The sequence below is a fragment of the Meriones unguiculatus genome, assembly GCF_030254825.1.
Source record: "Meriones unguiculatus strain TT.TT164.6M chromosome 13 unlocalized genomic scaffold, Bangor_MerUng_6.1 Chr13_unordered_Scaffold_37, whole genome shotgun sequence".
NCBI classification, from domain to species: Eukaryota; Metazoa; Chordata; class Mammalia; order Rodentia; family Muridae; genus Meriones; species Meriones unguiculatus.
The window spans coordinates 5,615,849-5,638,132 of NW_026843647.1; the positions used below are offsets into that span (position 1 = coordinate 5,615,849).

The window sequence follows — 22,284 nt, forward strand, 5'->3', positions numbered from 1 at the left end:
GTCAAAGCCAAACAGTAACAACCATTAAAGAAACAAATGGCCATGAATTTGAAAACAAGGAGTAGTTAATGGGAGCTAAATGAAAATGATAAATAAAACAAAAAGGATGTGGCAGTTCCTAAGTATGTTGGAGTAGAAAGTTTATTATAGATAGATGAGAGAACATACTCAGACACAGGAACATCTGGGACAGTCTAGAGTTGACATGACCATGTGAGATGAGAGGAGAGAGGAAAGTGGAGAGCCAGAACAAAAGGCCAGGAGGGTAAATGATAAATGAAAAAGACCAGGTAACCAAAATGGTTGGAATACAGGAGGAAGGACAGCTGGGAGAAGGGCGGCTCAACTCCTGGGCTAGAGATCTGTGTTTGACACTCATACCTTGTAACAGGTAAGGACTGAGGGATGCTGAGAGAACTTGACAACCACGTTTGCTTTGATTGTTAAGTAGTCACCTATACCATAAAAAGCTAAAATGATACGCTCAGGATGCGAGGCTAAGCACTGCACTCAGGGTCAGCCGCTTTGGACCCAGAGAAGAGCATGTCTGATTGCATGCGGGTTGATGCCCCAGGTCCCGCCTCTGAGAAAAAGGTATCGGACGGTCTGATGCTCTTTGGGTGGATGACACCTAAATGAACATCTGTACAAAGTCCCAATTTATTTCTAATATCAGAGATCAGACCTCTACTCTTGCCTGATGCGTCTAAAACAAAAAGGGGGAACTGTAGAGAGCTGCGGAATGCTATGCCTTAAAGATGGAGCTGGTTTCCGCCTTCCACCTTCCCGATGGTGAGTGCTCTCTGTCACGAACAACTCCACATTTGGCTAAGGCCGAGGATCTGGCTTGCTTCCATGTATGTGGACCTATCTGCATTGCCCCCGTGGCACGCCTGGGTTGGCTACCCAGAGGCTATTTAAGCTGTGGGCTGGCTTTCCCCAGGGTCCGAGGATTGTACAATGTTCCTGAATAAACTGCATTGAAAAAAAAAAAATAAATAAAGTTAGATTCCAAGTAAAGAAAAAAAAAAAAAAAAAGAATTCATCCCAGCATTTGAGACATAAGAGTAAAGAGGAATGAGGAGGTTGAAATGATTTCATTAAAATCTCAAAAATTATTTTTAAAGGTTGAAAATGACTTTATAGTCCAATATTCTTCAGGGAATTCTAATATGTATTAGAGCACACCAAGTATTACTCACAACTTTTCTCTCAGGTTGTGCATTTTCAGATGGGGGGGGGGAGGAAACATGCCTGTTAGTCACTACCACAGCAGTTTATCCAGAACTTCTGTGTTGTTTGAACTCGTGCAACTATAGAAATTTGCTTTCCAGAAACAAATTCAGCAACTAATCTATATTCTTGATTCCCTTTGTGTATTACTCCCCCAAATGTACAGTTTTCACTTTTATTGACCATCTAAAATTGATTACCTGACTCATTGCCATCTTCCCTCCTCCCCCACCCTTTCTGTGTTGTGACTACACACTCTTCAAAGTAGGTCAGTGAACTCAATTCTTACACAGTTCCCTCTTTATTTGTAATTGCTCACCTCCAAAAATTCAGGGTGTTCAGTGGACACTCATTCACTGGTCTCTTTTACTTCACACTCACAAGTCAGGGCCCACCTAAAAAAACTGCAGGACTATGTTCTAGGCAGTGGGCAGTAGGGGCAGCATTCCATGTTCAAAGACAGTCTCAGTTACATAACATGTGAAAGGTAGATCTACAGGAGACATTACTTTAAACATAAATATCAAAGCACTAAAGAAAAAGGAATGAAATTCTTAATGACTAGGGATTATCAGAGAATATTAACTAATAAGAGACTAGAGCAGTGATGCATCAACAAAATAAAATTTAATCATACCAACAACTGACTTTTTAAAGATTTATTTATTTAGTATGTATACAGTGTTCTGCATGCATGTACACTTGCACACCAGAAGAGAGCACCAGATCTCATTATAGATGGTTGTGAGCCACCATGTGGTTGTTGGGATTTGAACTTGTGACCTCTGAAATTCCAGCCAGTGCTCTTAATCTCTTAGTTGAAAAATACACATAGGTATACTGACTTTGAAAAACACAGGCCATTCTCTTGTACAGGGAAAGCCATTAATAAGATACTGTTTAAGGTTGTCCCTGTGTACCATATTAGCTGATGAGACCTGTAATCTGACAGACACAGCTTTAACCAATAGCCTGTGTCTCAAAGTTGAACTGACAGAACTGTATTAATGAGGATTGTACATATGGGCATAGGACAGTCCCTTAAATCAAAATTCAATATTCACTGGATCAAGCTACCTGACCCAAACTGTACACCCACCAATCTGGTCTGTTTTCATTCTCATTCATGAATTAATAAATACACATTGGAAAACTACAAATTAAAAAACCTCATCCTGCCACATTCCTAGATAATCCTGGTGAGCAAACATGTATCCCCAGATCCTACTCTCTAACAGGCCTGGTTAGCATACTACTTATCTGTGGAGTGTTTTACAGGCAGGCTTCCCTCAGCTAAATTCTAATTGGTGCCACTAGTTTCTCAGCAATAGGAAATCTTTTATATCATCAGTTCTACTCTTCTATATCACAGTTTAATATTGGAGTGCTCTCTGACACATGACATACAATTGACAACCCCCACAAAATCCAAATGGATTTTTTGAACTGAAAGAACCAGACCTGACACCCCTCAAGGTCACCAGGAACTAGGCCTAAAAATCAACACCCAAAGGTCACCAGACTACTGACTCTACTGCAAGGTCACCAGGAGAGATGATGAATGTGCCCCTATCTGGAAAGGGTGGGAGAGAACCCAGTTTTCTGTGATCTCTGAATCTTTGGATAAGGACAAGACAGGTAGCTCCTGCAGCACTGATTCACTGATGTCCTACTTCCAGTTTTTCTGCTGCATGAGTAGTGGTATTTGTTGTCTGGCCCTCTGTTTTCTGCTGTGCAAGCAGTGGGTTGTGGCTGTTTGTGTCTTTTTGTTTGACTGTATTGTCTGTTGCTGCCAGCTGCCTTTTTTTATTAATTGGGACTGACTGAGTATATGTAACAGAATCCTTCTACCCCCCCTTGACTTGATTCTTTCCCATTTCAGGAGGCTTGAGCCATGCTCCACAGGCTTCAGTGACAGTGGCAAGGAGGCACCAAGGGATGGATAAGGTATACGGAGCCCCAGTTTTGGCACCTCTGCAAATGTCCTCTGGTCTCTGGTCTGTCAGAACTTAGCCTCTGCTCTGGCCTCTGGTCTGGAAAAGGTTGGCTGCTGCTATGGTCTCTGGTTTGGTAGAGATTGGCTGCTGCTTTGGCCTCTGATCTGGTAGAGATCAAAAGATATGTTGCTGCTCTATTCTATGGTCTGTCTGAATGCGGTCACCATTCCAAACTCTGGTGTACTTGGGTGGAGCCTGATTTGGTGGTAGACCACCACTAATGGAACAGGATAGATGGCCGGTAGAGTGACAGGCCACTGTTCTGAGTTTTGGTATTTTCTTCTTCCATTCTCTTTGTGCACATTGTACCTGGTACATTCTTTTCTTGTGTTGTTCTTTTGTGGTTTTGTTTGTTTTTGATGGTCTCAGTAGGCCAGTGACCAAACAGCTGTGTTTCTTTGTGACTTTGCCTGCCCCATGTTTCCAGCACTACAAGTAGGGGCACCTCTGGTCACTAGTAGGAGCACACATTTCTACATGGTTGGCTAGGAAGGCTCAGTTGCAGAGGGGTCTGTGTGCAGAAAATCTTGCTGGGCTGGACCTCTTTGCCTCCTTGCTTCCTCTCTGAGGAAAGTTGGTGACCTGAGGTTAGCTCTGACTTGGAATAATGATTTGCCAAATATGCTCACAGCCAAAATGTATTGTGGTTATTACTATTATTATTTGGTTAGGGTTCCCTGTAGCCCAGCCTGGCCTGAAATTAAACAGCTATAAGATGACCTTAAATTTATGATCCTTCTTCTCCACCTCTTAACAACTGAGCTACCCCCCAATTCCTCAAGCTTCTTGTATTGAACCACAGGTGGCTTCCACAAGGAAATGGACCAAACCCAAAAGGAGAAGGCTTGGCTCCTGGGTCTGTGCCAGTGTACTGGAACTGTGCCAAGAATGCCCACCTGCACACCTTGGCACAAGGTTTATTAGCCTGACTGCACTTATGAAATTGTCACCTCAGAACTAAGCCAATTCTTTTCCTTTTTATTTTTAGATTTATTTTTTATACAGTGTGCTGCCTGCATGTGTAATAGCAGGCCAGAAGAGGGCACCAGATTTCATTATAGATGGTCATGAGCCACCATGTGGTTGCTGGGAATTGAACTCAAGACCTTTGGAAAAGCAGTCATTGCTTTTTAACCTCTGAGCTATCTCTCCAACCCAGCCAATTCTTTTTTAGGTGAGGTCTCAGACTGGCAACTACAAGAATTTTGTTAGAAAATCTTAGAAAGCACATGTATGATTGTGGTTTCCTTAGGTGGGGATGTAATACCAGGAACACAAAACCCTCAGAGACCACCAGGAGATGAATTGATGCAAGAGCAAGAGAGCTTTATTACAAGAGTGACTGAACTTGGGGCCCAAGTCTCACTGACACAGCAGTAGAGAACTAGGACCTTGAGCCCTGAGTGAGCAGGGTTTTTAAAGGGAAAGACTCTAAGCAGGTGGGTTTCCATAACAGCAAGCAGGAGGATACATATTTCCATGAGAGAAAGCAGGAAGGTTCGTGCCTTGATGTTACAGAATTGGGTAGAAGCCATAAGGGAGAGGTGACCGTTTACATGATCACAATTCCCCGGGAGATTGTCTCAATTTTTCACTAAACATTTATTCTGTCATATTTCCTGGAGGCCGTTGCTTGGAGAGCTAACTTTGTATTCTGTCAGGTGCACATTCTGTGATATTTCCTGGTACCTGAGTTCAGCTCCTGGTCAAGATGGTGCCTTATTTCAAAATGGAGTCACACATGCTAACTTAAACTCCTCAGGGAACTTCTGTCAATGTGCTCTTCAAAGAGCAAAAGGACTTAAGTGGAGGGTGCAGTAGAGGGTGGGGAGATGGATAGATGAGGAATTCACCATGTCTGGGTATCTACCCCTCCCCCCAGAAAATAAGTTAATTTACTTAATCACTAGTGCAAGAAAAAAATAGCTAGAATGTATTAGTTCAAGGTCTAAAAGTGAGGCTGTAGGGGTCCTTTTGGCAATGCTTTTGCAGAATTGCATTCATTCACTTGCAATGTTTGTAAATTCACACTGAGCAATGAAGGAAAGGAATGGGAGGAAAGTGAAGGGGAGGAGAGAGTAGGGGAATGGAGGGAGCGGGAAGGAACATGTTCAAAATCTTCCTGGCAAGAAAACGAAAAGGAAAAAACATCCTGCTTAATGAATTTCCACCTTTTGTGTGTCCAGGAATTCTTAAGTTGTGTTTATGTGTACATCCTTTCATCATATTTACATATATGATGAAAAAGCTTGCTGAATAATGATGTTTCAATGTCTTCCTTACATTTCAACTGAATTATTTTTGGGCCCTAAATCTAGACCCAATTCTTATCAATATTTGGAGGTTTTGCTTGTTTTGAATGTGTTGTTTTATTTTCCTAGTTAATAGTGTGTCCACAGTCCATTACACCAGAGTCATCATACTTGGGTCTCTAGAAAAGTAATGAAAAACAATAAACAGTACTTGTAATGTTAGTGACTAAAATGAAAGTAACTGAATGCATTGTACAATGATCTCAGATGATCTTTTCACACAGGTCATTTTATGATGAAATCTTCTCATGAGGAACAAAATGCCTGTTAAGCTTAGGGTTTGTTTACAGCATGCTCTTAAAAACAAAGTTCAAGATGCATCCTGAAGTCATAACATCTAATGATGTACAGAGAGGACACGATCAGCTTTGTGGATATGGTCTCCTAGGGATAAGTATGGCAGGATGCAAAGCCCAGGACATTTTCTGAGGACCTGACCTCTCATAAAACCTAATGAAAACATAGACTCTTTTCAGAAAATGAACATGTACATAAAACCAATTATGTATAAAACATGTATACAGCGAATGTCAGGAGAAGGACCAGGATAAAACTAACAGAAAATAAGTAGCACTGTTGTTGTACCTGTAATTTCTACTTATCTGGAAGGCAGAGACAGGAAGACTGTTAATCCCTGTATTTAAGGCAGAGCATCTGCATAAAGAAAAGCAATGCTTTGCTTCTTCTGTTTCTTTTTTTCCTCTTCCTCTTCCTCTTCTTTCTTTACCTCATATATGTGAAGGAAATGTTCTACCCCCAAGCTGTATTTCTAGCTTCTGTACAAAACAGACAGATAGACATAGTCTTTGCATATGATAAAGCCAGATGCTAAAACTCACTAAAGCTTAAAGAAAGTAACTTGTTATGGGATAAATGAAAGAGAACACAGAGAAGGCAACAGACATAGAGGCTGTCCTACTAACAGCAGAAACAGAGGAAAGATAAAAAATATTTTAGGAGAAGTTTATTACAGATGGCATAATGGCTGGCATTAAGAAATAAAGTGCTCTGTGCTCCCATCCTCTAGGTGGGAATTCTGTACTACTATCAGATTATGAAAACTTTGTTAATAACATTTACTGTTTAACATGTTATTTGTCCTTCTGCAGATAGTTACTGTTTGTGAATTAGGTATTCAGTACTGTGCTAAGTCCTGAACACACGAAAATGAATCATACAAACACCATTTTTTCTCTATAAGCTTACAGTCTTGTGGGGGAATCCACCATAAACAAACCTATAGACCATGCATAGAAATGCGTACATCACTATAAATTGCACTGTGAAACCTAAAGAAAAGCAATAGGTACCTAACACCCCAAAAGGGATAAAGAATATACATATTCAAAGGCCTCGAGGTGAGAAAGTTTTAGTTCAGTAGGGGAAATCAAAGAAGGTGAATTTGTTTGAAATATACTAGGGAAGAAGAAAGGAACAATAATAATGATGATAATTAAAGAGGAAGCCAGAGGGACTGAAGAGATGGCCTAGTGATGAAAAATACTTTCTGTGGGGCTGTAGAGATGGTTCAGAGGTTAAGAGCTCTGGATGCTCCTCCAGAGGTCATGAGTTCAACTCCCAGCAACCACATGGTGGCTCGCAACCATCTATAATAAAATATAGTGCCCTCTTTCGGCATGCAGGTGTACATGCAAACACAACATTGTATACATAATAAATAAAAATCTTAAAACTAAACCAAACAAAACATTCTCTGCTTTTTTTTTTTTTTTTGCCAAGTTCCTAGCATGTCCATGGTGGCTGTCAATCTTCTATAATTCCTGTTTTTGGGAATTTGATGACATATGACTTCCTGAGATATAAGACACACATGTGGTACACTTATATTCATACAAGTAAAATACTCTTAACACTGATCTATGCAAAATTTAAAAATACCCCCCCTTCAAAAAAGAAGATCAGCAGGCATAGTGGCACCCACCAGATCTGTGTGTTTGAGGCCATCCTTGTCTACAGAGTGAGTCCAGACCAGCCAAAGCTAAACAGGAAACCCTGTCTTGAAAAGCAAAACAACAACAAAATAAAGCAAAACAATACAAAAATAAACAAGATCATAAAGCAAGTGTGTTGACACATGCCTGTAAATGGAGCATTAGGAAGTTCAGGAATGAAGGTCAACCTGGAATATATGAAACTCTGTCTAATAACAAACAGCAGCAACAACAAAACAGCACAAGAATCTGAGTGCCTGGGATGCTTTGGGACATTCAAATATTTTATCTTAATTCCTGGCTACATAGGAAGCTATTGAGGAGTGTAGTTGTTTGAATGATATGTTTGAAAATCTGGTCCCCATTTGTAGGAACTGTTTTGTAAAAATTAGGAAGTGTGATTTTGTTGAAGAGGTGTGTCACTGTGGTTGGGCTTTGAGGTTTTAAAATCCCACACGATTCTCAGTTAGCTCTTTGCCTCATACTTGTAGATCAGGATGTAGGCTCACAGCCACTGTTCTCTCTGGTGCTCTGCCTGCCATTCCTGTCTGCTACCATGGTCCCTGCCATGATATTCATGGACTTAACATCTGAAACTCTAAGTACCCAAACAACTGTTTCTTCTATTAGCTGCTTTGGTCATGATATCTTAGCATAGTGATAGAAAAGTAATTAAGACAAGTGGTTTGAAAATAGGATAGAATTGATTTGGTGTACACTTATCTCAAAGATCTTTTTGTCCTGTAAAATTAATAGTAAGATTTCAAAAATTTAAGCATACACACACTTTTATGCACTACCTGGGGATGGGTCCATATGGTCTTGTTCTTGATTCCCAGAATAATTTAAAGGGGAAACTTACACAATGTTCTGAGCCCTTGATGTCCTGCAGATGAAGTAGGAGGATGTCCTCAAATGCCTTGCCACAGGAACCCAGTTATGTGGCACCAACCTTGACTTTCAGATGGAGCAATGCATCTACAAAAGAAAGAGTGATGGTATCTATATCATAAATCTGAAGAGGACCTGTTGCTTGCAGCTCAGGCTATTGTTGCCATTGAGAACCTTGCTGATGTCAGTGTCATCTCCTCCAGGGACCCTGGTGAGCAAGCTATGCTGAAGTTTGCCACTACTCCAATTGCTGCCCCTTTCACACCTGGAACATTCACTAACTAGATGCAAGCAGCTTTCAGGGAGCCATGGCTTCTAGTGGTAACTGATCCCAGGGCTGAAACCAGCCCCTCACAGAGGCTGCTTAGGTCAACCTGCCCACCATCGCTCAGTGCAACACAGATTCTCTTCTGCTCTATGTGGACATTGCCATCCATGCAACAACAAGGGAGTTCACTCAGTGGGCCAGATGTGGTGGATGTTGGCCCAGGAAGTACTGCTCATACATGGCACTATCTCCCATGAGCAGTCATGGGAGGTTATGCTTGATCTTTACTTCTACATAGACTCAGAGGAGACTGAGAAAGAGTAGCAGGCTGTTGCTGAGAAGGCCATGAGCAAGGAGGAATTCCAGGGTGAATGGACTGTGCCAGTTCCTGAGTTCACTGTCGCTCATCCCAAGGTGGCAGACTGGTCTGAGGGTAAGCAGGTGCCCTCTGTACCCACCCAGCAGTTACCTACTGAAGACTGGAGTACCCAGCCAGCCACTGATGACTGGTCAGTTCTCCCACAGCACAGGGTACTGAGTGGGTTGGAGCCACCACTGAATGGTCCTGAGCAACTCTGCAGACACCTGAGCAAAGGGAAAATAGGTGGAAGGAAAATCAAGTTCCTAAAAGCTAAACACACACACACACATTTTACAAACAATAATTTTGAATATTGGGTGTAATGATGCACTTTGAGGAGGTTGGGGCATAAGGATTTTAGCTTGGGGTATATAGTGAGATTATCTCAACAATGATGACAACACAACAGCAACCAGAGATCGTTTTGAGGCTGGGGTGTGTAGCTCAGTGGTAAATCATGTACTAAGCATGCACAAGGTAGTTCTAGGCCCCATTGTCAGCTCCAAAATACCAACAACAAAAGCAGAGTATCAGGGCTCAGAGGTTAAAACGTCTGGCTGGTCTTCTAGTGGTCCTGAGTTCAATTCCTAGCAACCACATGGTGGTTCACAACCATATATACTGGGTTATGATGCCCTCTTCTGGCATGCAGGTGTATATGCAGGTAGAGCACTCATAAAAGAAAAACAATAACAACAACAACAACAAAAAAAAAATAACCCAGGCTGGAGAGATGTGTCCGAGGTTAAGAATACAAGCCAGTCTTTTAGAGGTCCTGTGTTCAATTCACAGCAACCATATGATGGCTCCCAACCATCTATAATGAGACCTAGTGCTCTCTTCTGCGGTGTATGTAGAATAAACAAATAAATCTAAGAAAGACCCAAATTTTGAAATCCTTAACTTTTGAACAAGGGGTCTTTCACTTTCGTTTTGCACTGTTGCCAAGGCCTCTTTACCAAACATGCAAATAAGTAAGAGCAACCTGCTAAGCTACACAGTACCTATTTATACTGTAGCCACTAGAGTCATGGGTACTTCAGAAAAATATGTCAAGACTAAAAGGCCTAGGACACAGTCCATCAACCATCTCTGAATTTCTCTTTCCTGCATCCAAAACATAGTTTAACCTGAAAATGGTGTGCTTTGTACACAAACATTTTTTTTCTCAAGACAGGACTTTTCTGTGTAGCCTTGTCTGTCTTGGCTTTGTAGACCAGGCTGGCCTTTGTAGACCTACCTGCTTCTGCCACTCTGAGTGCTGGACTCGCAGGTATGCGCCACTGCACCTGGCTTGCAGATTTAATTTTAAGAGAGGCTCAATAGACTGCTTTTTGTCTTTAGGTTTTCTATGTAAGGGCTTGGAATGTAGCTCAGTTGGTAAAGTCTTGCGTTGCATCCATGAAACCTTGCATTTGTTACACAGCTGTAATCCCAATAAGAAGGTGCAATCAGGAGGATCAGAAGTTCAACGTCATCTTTGTGTACTTGGCAAGTTTGAGACTAGCCTGATATACGTAAAACCTGATCTTAAAAAATAAGTTTTACATATATAAAACCATCTTTTACATACATGGAAGACACGAACAAGGAAACAGGTGAGGAAGCTATTATAAAGCATCAAGATTAGAGATGACAATGATATGAGGGTGATGTGGACATGGTGGAAGTAGGACCAACAGGACTGAATGACGAATATGGGGCTGAGAGAAAGGCCAGTATCAAGGGTAGCAGTCATTAAGATTCTTTCTTAGGCAACTGAATGGTCTGAGATGTGGTGATGTATAAGGGAAATTTCCAACACATCTCTCAGTCTCCTTTGTTATGGGTTGGAGAAGCAATCTGAAGGGGCCCTGGTTGTGTCTGCTGGATATATAGTCAAATCCAAATCTCAGACTGCCTGCTTGAACTGTAGTGGCTAACCACAAGAATCACTTGCAATGACTGTACAATGAAACCACTTGCCCCTCTGTAGCCCACTGGGAGAGGACCAGGGTGAGAAATCCTCCCACTAGCAATCAGCTCCATTTTGTCTTCTAAGACAAAAAAGGCTCTAGTCTCTCCTGTGTAGCTTCATCGCTATGCTGTATAGCCTTCCTCCCTTGTGGCTCCCAGCCTTCAGAAAAACAAATCTGAACTTGCTTTGTTCTTGCCCTTGTTAGTGAAAGGTGATGGTATCTATCTTAGGAGGTGGGATGGCCTTCAGCCAACCTCAGCAATCAGGCTCCCCTGTCCAGGCTTATCAGTTTCAGCAGCCTGGCAGTTTTGGGGTGAGAAATCAAAGTAGAGTTTTAGTGGATGCTAATGTGTTCATGTGTAGATAGGAACACACAGTACTTTTAGGCCTTTACCTTAGGTCATGGGAAAACTTTATTTACAAAACAGCAATTTACATATCCACTAGTCTATTTAAGACCTTAATAGAATAAGTATACTCAGGAAGGTAATGCTCAATTCTTGGTTTGAAAAACAACTTTGATAAAGAAAAAGAAAGTAATCAAAATAAACTTGCAGGTTGGGGTGTAGTTTAGTATTAGTAGGAAGAACAATGATTACCTTGGGTTAATGTCAAAATTTGCAAATATAATTTAAATAATATGCATTTAAAGAGTAAATGGGGGCTGGGAAGATGGCTTAGTGTTTAAGAGAACTTGATTCTCATCCAAAGAACTAAGTTCAGTTCCTAGCGTCCATGCTGGGTAGATCACAATTGCCTCTAACTCCAGCTCTGGGGACTCTGACACCCTCTTTTGGTCATCACAAGCAGACCCATACATATGTACACACACACAGTTACACACACACACACACACACACACACACACACACACAGAAAATAAACATAGATCTTAAAGAAAAGGTAAAATGAAAATCCTACCATTACAAAGTCAATCCAAAATGGATCAAAGGTCCAAATATAAGAGCTATAATTATGCGTAGCCTACATAGAAGTGGATCTTCATGATGTTAAATTCAATATTAATTCTTAGATATAAAAATAATATAAAACCAATAAAAGTTTGGACTTCATCAAAGTAAAATATTTTTGTCAACCAAAGGGCAATATCAAGAAGATAACATGACAGTCAACAGGAAGAACAACTGCAGAGTTTATATTTGATAGAAATCTTGTTTTTAGAGTAAACAAACACACACAAAACACAAACATGGCTGGGTTAGGGGTATGGCTCAATACAACAGAGCCTACCTAGCATGGGAGAAGCCAAGGTTTAGAGCCTCAGCAGAGTAGGGTAAGGGTGTGGTTAGGCAAAGGACTTGACTAGACATTTCTCCAAGGAAGATTTAGAAATGGCAGACATACACCAGAAAAAAATGGTGAACACTGTGAGTCATTAAAGAAATATAAATCAGAAGGACAGTAAGACATCTCCTCAGCTAGACCTGGTGGTCAATTCCATGTTGTTAACCTCAGTATTGGGGGTGAAAGTTAGGCAGGAGGATCCAGAGTTTAAGAGCAAACTAGGAAAAAAAGAGTAAACTAGGTTACAGATTAGTTAGGTCTCTAGTGAGACTCTGTCTTAAAAGCATCAGCAAAGGTTAATAATTCATACTTATTTGGCCAGGCAGTTGTGGGGCACTCCATTAATTCCAGCACTCACTCAGGAGTATGAGGTAGACAAATCTCTGGGTTTTGAGGCCAGCCTGGTCTACAGAGTGAGTGACAGGGCACTCCATTAATCCCAGCACTCACTCAGGAGTATGAGGCAGACAGATCTCTGGGTTTGAGGCCAGCCTGGTCTACAGAGTGAGTGCCAGGGCTACACAGAGAAACCCTGTCTTAAAAAGCAAGCAAACAAAAACTAAACCAAAAAAACAAAAACCCAAACAAACAAACAAAAAGTAATCCATACCTCTTAAAATACTTATAATATTAAAAAAAAACAAGAAAGCAAGTGTTGACAATGATATAAAGTTTGAAATAAAGTTAGAATCTTTGTTCAGTGCTGGTAGGTAAAATCATTACCATATGTAATTCACCACTGTCCAGCAGTGCTACTCGAAAGGATATACCAAGAGAATTCCAAATTGGTACTCAGAGACATTATTTTTCTTTTAAGATTTATTTTCCGTATGTGAGTGCTCTATCTGAATGTACACCTGCATGCCAGAAGAGGGCATCAGATTCTAGTATAGATGGTTATGATCTACCATGTGGGTGCTGAGAATTGAACTCAGGACCTCTGGAAGAGCAACCAGTGCTCTTAACCACTGAGACATCTCTTTAGCTCACATATTTTCTATACATGGTCATGGTGATAGACAGAAAGAATACCCCAAACTACCAGTGGATAAGCAAAGCGTTGTTGTGTACATACAGTAGAGGGTTATTCAGTAGTAAGGGAAAATGCAGTACTGATGCTCTGATGTAGTACAAGGCAGTCCTAATGATACAGCAGGGATAAAACTAGGAAACAAGCCAGGTGCTGCTGTGATGGCTCATGCCTTTAATCCAAGCAATCAGGAGGCAGAGGCAGGCAGATCTCTGTGAGTTCAAGGCTGGTCTTGTCTACAAAGACAGTTCCAGGACATCCAAGGCTACACAGAGAAACCCTCTCTCAAAATATCAACTAACCAACTTGAAAAGCAAAAACCGAAATCCTAGGAAACGATATTTCAGACAAGATTAATTCAAGTTATAGGACACAGGCACACCCATAGAATCAGAAAATGAGTGGTTATTGCCAGGGCCTAGAGAGAGAAATGGTAGTGTATATTTAATGGATTTAGGGTGTGTGGTGAAAATGGTTTGAAACAAGACAGCTGTATTCATTGTCCAATGGTGAGATATATTAAATGCCACTGGAGTGTATATTTACTTTTATGATATATAAATTTATTCCAAGTATAAAAAGATTGTTTATTTTATGTGTATTGATTTTGCATGTTCATGTGCCACATGCATGCCTGTTTCTGGAGGAGATCAGGGGAGGATATCATGTACCTGGTGTTATGGTTTTGAATTGTCAAACAAATGCTTGGAGTAGAATCTAGTCTTCTGGATGTGGTCTTCTGGATGAGCAAAATAGTGCTCTGAACTGCATAGTCATCACTTCAGTCCCTTACCCCAAATTTCAAAAAAAAAAAAATAGGTAAAACTGAAGGAAAAAAAACCCGACAATAATAATTTTAAAAAATCAGACACAGTCATGTGGTGTCCCTCCCCTTCTGGTAGCTTCAGAGAACACAAGTGCAGTTACAGGGGGCCAATCCTGACTTCATAAGGAAGCTCTTTCTAACTTGGCTGTTAAGCCTTGGAACAGGCTGTCTCGGGAGGAAGTGAGATTCTCTTTACTGAAAAGGTGGAGGAAGAGCTCCCAAGGACATGATTTGGGAAAATGTCTATATGAGGTGTGGTTGGCTGTTTTGTTTGCTTTAATTATTTTGAAAAACAACCTACTCTTTTTTTTAACAACCTACTCTTCATCACTTCAGTTATGGTGACTCCTCTGTCTGACTAGCAGCCATTTACAAAGGAGGCCCTGAGTTAAAGTACCCCTCAGTTTCAATTCTTACAGCATGGCCCAGCCCAACCCACTCAGACCCCTGCTGGAAAAGTCTGCCCTGTCACTGGGAATATAGCTTAATGGTAGAAGGCTTTCCTACACTGTATGAGACCATAAGTTCAATTACCAGCATGGAATCGGGAAGGGAAACGCTGGCCCATAAAAGAGAACTAGTCAATCAGAACAACTGAGGTGATGACCCTTTGGACTCTTTGAGTTCACAGCTCTAGTCACTAGCTTCCTGCTAGTCATTGGCAGAAGGTGTATGTGTTGCACTAAGCTCATTGGCATCTACTACATACAATATATTAAGGATCAAACCCCTCAATGAATGATATCCTCACAAAGATAATTTCTAAACCACAGGTTCTGAAAGCTTCAGTCTTAATTTGGGTACATATTCTACTACTAAAACTTCATGATCATTAAGAAAAAGTGACAAAGTAAACTCATCCAACTGTTGTGCCAGCCAAATTTGAAAACATAACTAGTGGATATTTTGGGAACAGAGACTGTCTCTGACATGAACTGATTGGCCTGCTCTTTGATCACCTCCCCTTGAGTGGGGAGCAGCCTTACCAGGCCACAGAGGAAGAAAATGCAGCCAGTCCTTATGAGACCTGATAGACTAGGATCAGAAGGAAGGGGAGGAAAACCAGCCCTATCAGTGGACTGTCGGAGGGGCATGGGCGGAGAAGGGGGAGGGTGGATGGGATTGGGAGAGGAGGAAGGAGGGAGCTACAGGAGGGATACAAAGTGGATAAATTTTAACTAATGAAAATTAAAAAAAAAGAAATAAAAAATAAACTCAATCGACTAGGATGATCTCTAGACTGGACAAAGAGCCCCATGAATTTATCTGATTGCACGTTTGCAATAAAGCAACTTGGAAGTTAATACCTGCTTCAGCTACCAGAACTTTGAGACAAAAAAAGCAGTGATATTCAGGTGGGCAGGGCTCCCGGAGGAAAGACAGGACCATTTCAGGAGGATCCTGGGATGCCCTGATGCCCTGTCCCTAGGAGGAACCCAACTCTCTTGGGCACTCAGAGGAAAGCCCAAGGTGAGCGCCCCCAACCCAGGAATCCCAGAAACCATAGGCGCTTCTGAAGATTGCACAAGTCTTTTCCTCCCCCCGCCAGCTCGGTGTCTTGTTTCTAAAATCCCCATCTGCACAACATAAACAGGAAAAGTGCAACAAAAAGCCTTGGAGGTGCAAATTCCAAGCTTCCAGCCGAGGGCGGGAGAATCTCTGCTGCGCTGCCAGTGGCAAGCAGGCAGCAGAAATCAGCAAACTTTCCAAGTGACCCCACGCCCATCCATGCCCTTCTCCCCAAAAGGGAGAGAGAAGGCGGAAGAAAGACCCCTGCTCCAGGAAAATAAAGAATGGGGAGGGGGCGTTGAGGCAGAGGCCCGGCCTCTAAGAGCTCGGCCTCCGTGGCGAGAATGCGCCCGGCCGCCCACTTCCCGAGCCGTGGGTCCTAGCAGCCTCGGAGGAACCCGAAGGCAGAACCTACTCGAGGGGGCGGGGGAGGGGCTAGCGCGAGGAGCAGCGCAGGCGCAGTGTGCGCCTCCATTGTCTATCGTGACAGCAGCGCCGTTGCTATGGCTACAGCCGCCAAAGGGAAACCGCTGAGGTGGGCAGCGGCGGCCTCGAGGGTGGCGACGGGAATCCGCTTCCCGGGCGCAGTGGCAGCGGTCTTGGCTTGGTTAGCGGACTACTTCATCGTGGAAGGCAGAGACCGGGAGAAGCCAGGTAAGGGTGTGGGGCGGGCGCAGCCTGGGCTCTGCCTCCGCCAACCCGGGCTCCGCCTCCTGCCCCCCCGGGCTCCGCCTCCGCCTGACCCGGGCTCCGCCTCCGACCCAACCCTGGCTCCACCCCAGCCCCCGGGCTCCTCTCTCCGCCTGGGGGCTCTGCCCCCAGTAGGCTCCGCCTCTGCTACCAGGGCTCCGCCTCTCTCTGTTCCCGGGCTCCCTCCCCCCCGGCTCCGCCCCCACCCGCGGGCTCCTCCCCCGCCTCCGCCTCTGGGCTCCGCCTTCGCCCCCAGCAGCCATCCAGTGTCCTAGGCAGTGCTGGGCCTGGCATCGCGGCTGGGAGTCGTGGAGGAAAGAGGGTTGGGCCCCAAGGTGGAGGAGCGGTGGGTCCACGGTTGTTGGCCATCGCGGAGCAGCCGAGCCTGGCTGGCTGTGGGCGTGTGTGAGGGACCCGCTAGACCCGCGGTCTAGGGACCCGCGGTCGCGAGGCAAGGCCGGGACTGTGCACTTGGGGGCTGGCGGGCTGGGCGGGTCAGGAGAGCCTGCCCAGGTTCTGCCAAGAGCTTCTGTGGAGGCTGTTGGTACCCGGGACCACGCCCTTGGGCCGCAGGGGTTGGGAAGGCAGGAGCACACTTTGAGGATTTCCTAGGGATACACTTGTGCCCTGCATCCTGAGGAAGAGTGATACTGTGGCCAGGCCTCCTGGAAAGGAAGTGCAGAGCCCTGTGCTACCTCCTGCTTGCCTTGGGGGAGGCTGTGTGGGGGAGCTTGGACATTCCGGTCAAACTAAGGTGGGGTAATTGGAAAGGCCACAGGATACGTGCAGATTCCTAGGAACATTTTTTCAGGGCCTATGTGCAGGCATTCCAGAATGAAATGACTCTTCCTAAGACAGCCAGCCAACCACTGCAGGTGCTCTTTCTCACTTAGCTTTCACGTGATTTGATTGTTATCTTTATTTGTCAAAGAATTGTTCAGAAGGAACAGTTTGGCAGTTAAATTGCTGTTTATACTTTGATGGATTTGCACAATCAGGAGTATACAGGGTTCAGGCAGGCTTATTTTGCTATTTTTAATCTCTTTGTGTTGTTATGTATAGATAAACAGGATGTAATTACAAGTTTACTGTAGAGCCTGGAAAGCTTTTATGCCAGGGTAATTCCAGTTTCACACTTGCAAGGAATTTTAGCTACCAGCCCTGCAGCCCTTTGTCTCAGGAGGTGCTTAGGTTGTGTTTGGATGATTGTTATTCATTTGTAGCATTAGAGTACTGCTGTTCTACTCATCTCTTTATTGTTTATTTATTCCTACGAATTTGTTTAAGAGAAGGAATCGTTCACATTTTTTCTCACTACTGCCTAATTGAGGTCACTTAAGAGAATCGCTTGCAAGTCGGTGAGATGGCTCAGCAGATAAAGGCTCTTGCTGGGCAAGCCTGGAGACCTGAGTTCGATCCCTGAATTTATGAAAAGGTGGAAGGCAAGAAGTGATTGCACAGAATTGTCTTCTAACCTTCCTATGTGTTCCCTAGTATGCATGCTTCACCGGCATCATGAACACACATACACACACACACACACATACACACACACTAAAAAAAGAAGACATTGTGCTGTATTTAGAGAATATTTTTGCTGCTTCAAAATGTCTTTGTCAGTCTCTTAAAGACTTAGTCTTACCCAGACTGCTAGTGTGGAGAATCAGTTTTGTTTTTAATTTTGTTCAGTATTCAGTTACATTGTTCTTCCCCCTACAACAATTTTATTTAGGTTTTTTTTTGAGACAAACTCTCTCTACAGAACCCTGGCTGTCCTGGGTTTGCCTATGTAGAACAGCCTGGCCTTGAACCTACAGAGATCTGCCTTCCTCTGCCTCCCTAGTGCTGGAGTTAAAGACCACGCACAACTTCCCCACAACAATTTTGAAACAATAACAAACTTGAAAAAAGTTCCAAGTATGGCACACAGTTAATTGCTGTTTTACTTTGGACATTTTGAGAGGAAGCTGCTGACTTTATGTCCTGTCACTCTGAGTGGTTTAGTGTCAATTTTATGCAAACAAGAATGTGGTCCTACATAATGACAGTACAGTTATCAAAATAGGAAATTCACGCTGGCATAGTATTCCATTTAATGTGGGTTTTATTGACTATGTTATTACTCACATAAATGTCAAAAGAAGCTGGTACATTTAAGTGTTGCATTGTCCTTTATCTCTTTAGTCTCTTTCAATATGGAACAGTTCCCTCATCTTTTCATGATCTTGTCACTTTGATGACTATGGGTCAGTTATATTTTTTCTTCATTAATTTATTTATTTGTTCATTTTACAGCCCACTTACAACCCTACTCCCTCATCTCTTGCCAGTCCCAACCTCCCAAACACTTTCCCTGTCCCTCCCTCAACCAGCCCACCCAGGCACATCAAGTTACATCAGGATTAATTGCCTCCTCTTTCACTTCGGCAAGACAAGGCAGCCCTACTAGGAAAATGGGATCCAAAGGGAGGCAACAGAGTCCAAGTCAGAGACAGCTCCTGCTCTAGTTGCTAGGGAACTGACTTAAGGACAAGCAGCCCATCAGTTTTATATGTGAAAGAGGCCTAGGGCTAGTCCAGGCATGTTCTTTTGTTGGTGGTCCAGTTTCTATGAGACCCCATGGTCCCAGGTGAGCTGGCTATGTAGGTCTTCTTTTTGGTGTCCTACCTCTCCAGCTCCCTCAATCCTTCCTCTAACTCTTCCACAAGATTCCCAGAGTTCTGCCTAATGTTTGTTTGACTGTGGGTCTGTGCAACTGTTTCCATTATTTCCTGGATGAAGCTTCTCAGATGACAGTTATGCTGGTCTCCTCTCTACAAGCATAGCAAAGATATGAATAAATGACGAAGGCCCAGGCTTTGGGGTACACCATTACTTAGGGGATGAAAGAAGAGGAGCAGCAAATGAATTTTGTGAACTTGGAAGAGATATTCAGCTCTCCCTAATACATATTATTTTTCTTGTAGGTGATATGAGCCATAATTTTTGTCTAGTTACATGGTTGTACAGAAGAGATTGTTTTCAAATTAAAACAAAGTTGTTAGATTTCTTTTTTCCTTCTTTTTTGTGGGGGAGGGAAGGAGTCATCAAGACATGGTATCTCTGGGTGTGTAGTCCAGGCTGTTCTGGAACTCTTCCTCAGACTCACAGAGATCCACCTGCCTTTGCCTCCCAAGCCCTGTGATTAAAGTCTTGCACCACTTTGTTAGCAGTCAGTACTCTTAATCACTGAGTCATCTCCAGCACTCTTTAAATTTTTAACAGATTAAAAATTTAATGTGACTAAATTAATTAATTAATCATGTGACTATGTCTATATTAGTTGAATATAAATAGAATGATGAATGTTTCAAAAGGGTTGTAAGGAGGTAATGGTGTGTATTCCCAGCCTTTCTTTAGCTGAGACTGGAGATTGGCTGGGAGGTGGTGGCTCACCTTTAATCCCAGAATTTGGGAGGTAAGGCAGAGGCATTTGGATCTCTGCATTAAAGGCCAGCCTGGTCTATAGATCTAGTTCCAGAAAAGCCATGAAACATACCCAGAGAAACCCAATCCAAACAAGCAAGCAAGCAAGCAAGCAAAGGACTGGAGATGTAGCAGCCATCTTGGGTAGGAGTAACAGAGAAAAGAGCTGGAAGGATCCTAGATGACTAATGACTGACAGTAGGGTTGCCATAGCAGATCTAGATAGCTGCTCTGTGTTTTGTTTTTCTTTATTTTTATTCTTCATTTTCTTTATTTTAACATATAATAACATTATATGTTTAAAGCACTGTAAATCTGAGTTTTCAGTTTCATGCTGTCAAAACAGGTACAAGGTGACAGGATGGGTTATCAGGATCCAGGGACACAGATAGTGAAGGAATGTTTTTCAGTGTCATGTGTAACCAATTGAGGGCATCATTGAGAGAAGCAGTTATTGAAGAACTTTGTGGTTGAATGTACAGATGATCTACTTATATGCAATGTATAGATAAGGAGGAGACTTTAAAGTCTTCCTCCTTCCTGTGGCCTCCCATTTTTTGCGTATTTATTTTTATTTTTATTTTATTTTTTTTACACTTTATTCACTTTGTATCCCCCGATAAGCCCCTCCTTCCTCCCCTCCCGATCCCACTCTCCCTCCTCTTTCTTCACACATGCCCTTCCCCAAGTCTACTGAAAAGGGAGGTCCTCTTCTCCTTCCTTTTGATCTTAGTCTGTCAGATCACATTAGGAGGGGCTGCATTGCCATTTTCTGTGATCTGGTAAGGCTGATCTTCCCTCAGCAGGAGGTGATTAAAGAGCAGGCAAATCAGTTCGTGTCAGAGGCAGTCCCTCTTCCCATTACTATGTAACCCACTTGGACACTGAACTGCCAAGGGCCACATCTTTGCAGGGGTTCTAGGTTATCTCCATGAATAGTCCTTGGTTGGAGTATGAGTCTCTGGAGAGACCACTGTGTTTAAATTTTCTGGTTCTGTTGCTCTTTTTGTGGGGATCCTGTCCTCCAGATCTTAGTATTTCCCACTTCTTACATAAGATTCCATGCACTCTGCCCAACAGTTGGCCATAAGTCTCAGCGTCTGCTTTGGTAGTCTGCAGGGCAGAGCCTTTCAGAGGCCCTCTGTGGCAGGTTTCTAGGTTGTTTCCTGTTTTCTTCTTCTTCTTATGTACAGCCTCTTTGTCTTTTGTGATGGGGATTGAGCATTTTAGTCAGGGTCATCTCTTAATTAGTATCTTTAGATGTACCGATTTTAGTGGGTTTACCCTATGTTGTATGTATATATGAGTGAGTATATACCGTGTATGTCTTTCTGCCTCTGGGACAGCTCACTCAGGATGATCCTTTCCAATTCCTACCATTTACCTGCAAATTTCATGATTTCCTTATTTTTCATTGTAGAGTAATACTCCATTGTATAGATGTACCACAATTTCTGCATCCATTCTTCAGTTGAGGGGCATCTGGGCTGTTTCCAGCTTCTGGCTATTACAAATAAAGCTGCTACAAACATGGTTGAGTAAATGTCCTTATTGTGTACTTGAGCCTCTTTTGGATATATCTCTAGGGGTAGTATGGCTGGATCTTGAGGAAGCGCTATTCCTAGTTGTCTGAGAAAGCGCCAGCTGGATTTGCAGAGTGGTTGTACAAGTTTACATTCCCACCAGCAGTGGAGGAGGGTTCCTCTTTCTCCACAATCTCTCCAGCATGTGTTGTCACTTGAGTTTTTCATCTTTGCCATTCTGATGGGTGTAAGGTGAAATCTCAGCATGGTTTTGATTTGCATTTCCCTAATGGCTAATGACGTTGAACATTTCTTTAAGTGTTTCTCTGCCATTCGATATTCCTCTACAGAGAATTCTCTGTTTAACTCTGTTCCCCATTTTTTAATTGGATTACTTGGTTTGCTGTTTTTCAGCTTCTTTATTTCTTTATATATACTGGATATTAGCCCTCTGTTAGAAAAAGGGTTGGTGAAGATTCTTTCCCAAATTGTCTCCTAACATGACCTTGCCTCCCCACTCAACTCTCACTTTTCCTTATAGCTGAACCAACTGCATTGATTGTTGCTGGTACTTGAGGATAGTATGGGATGTTCTGATTGGGCTTTCAGTCATTTACAGGCTGTTACAATGGAAAATGAAGTTATATCTGCCCCTTTTAGTCTTGTCTCTGTTGTTTTATTCCCAGGATTCTGCATGGGCTCTGTTGCCATTCACTCCAGTTCCTCATTGTTCCTGATTCCCATATTTATGTAAATACTGTCAAGCAGGACTAGTTATTTGCAAGACCAGCAAAACCTCTTTACTATTGAGCCAACTCTCACACCCTATGTTGCCTATTTTTGATAAACATTTACTTTGCTGATGCTCTCATCTGTTTTGTTTTGTTTTGTTTTTTTGTAACTGTTTAAACATAGACTTCATTTTAGGAAGATCATATCAATCTTACAATTTAAAGTGAGGCACT

The 22,284-nt window shown here is 42.7% G+C and overlaps 1 protein-coding gene across 1 annotated transcript in view; it reads right to left on the minus strand.

The window, feature by feature from the left end:
• The window catches only part of LOC132650959 (zinc finger protein 431-like), a 102,747-nt gene extending 86,631 nt beyond the window's left edge, over nucleotides 1-16,116 (minus strand). Inside the window, exon 1 of the mRNA XM_060376277.1 lies at nucleotides 16,057-16,116. Coding sequence (XP_060232260.1) covers nucleotides 16,057-16,116 — 60 coding nt within the window. The remainder of the gene's footprint in view (nucleotides 1-16,056) is intronic.
• Between the last annotated feature and the right edge of the window lie 6,168 nt (nucleotides 16,117-22,284).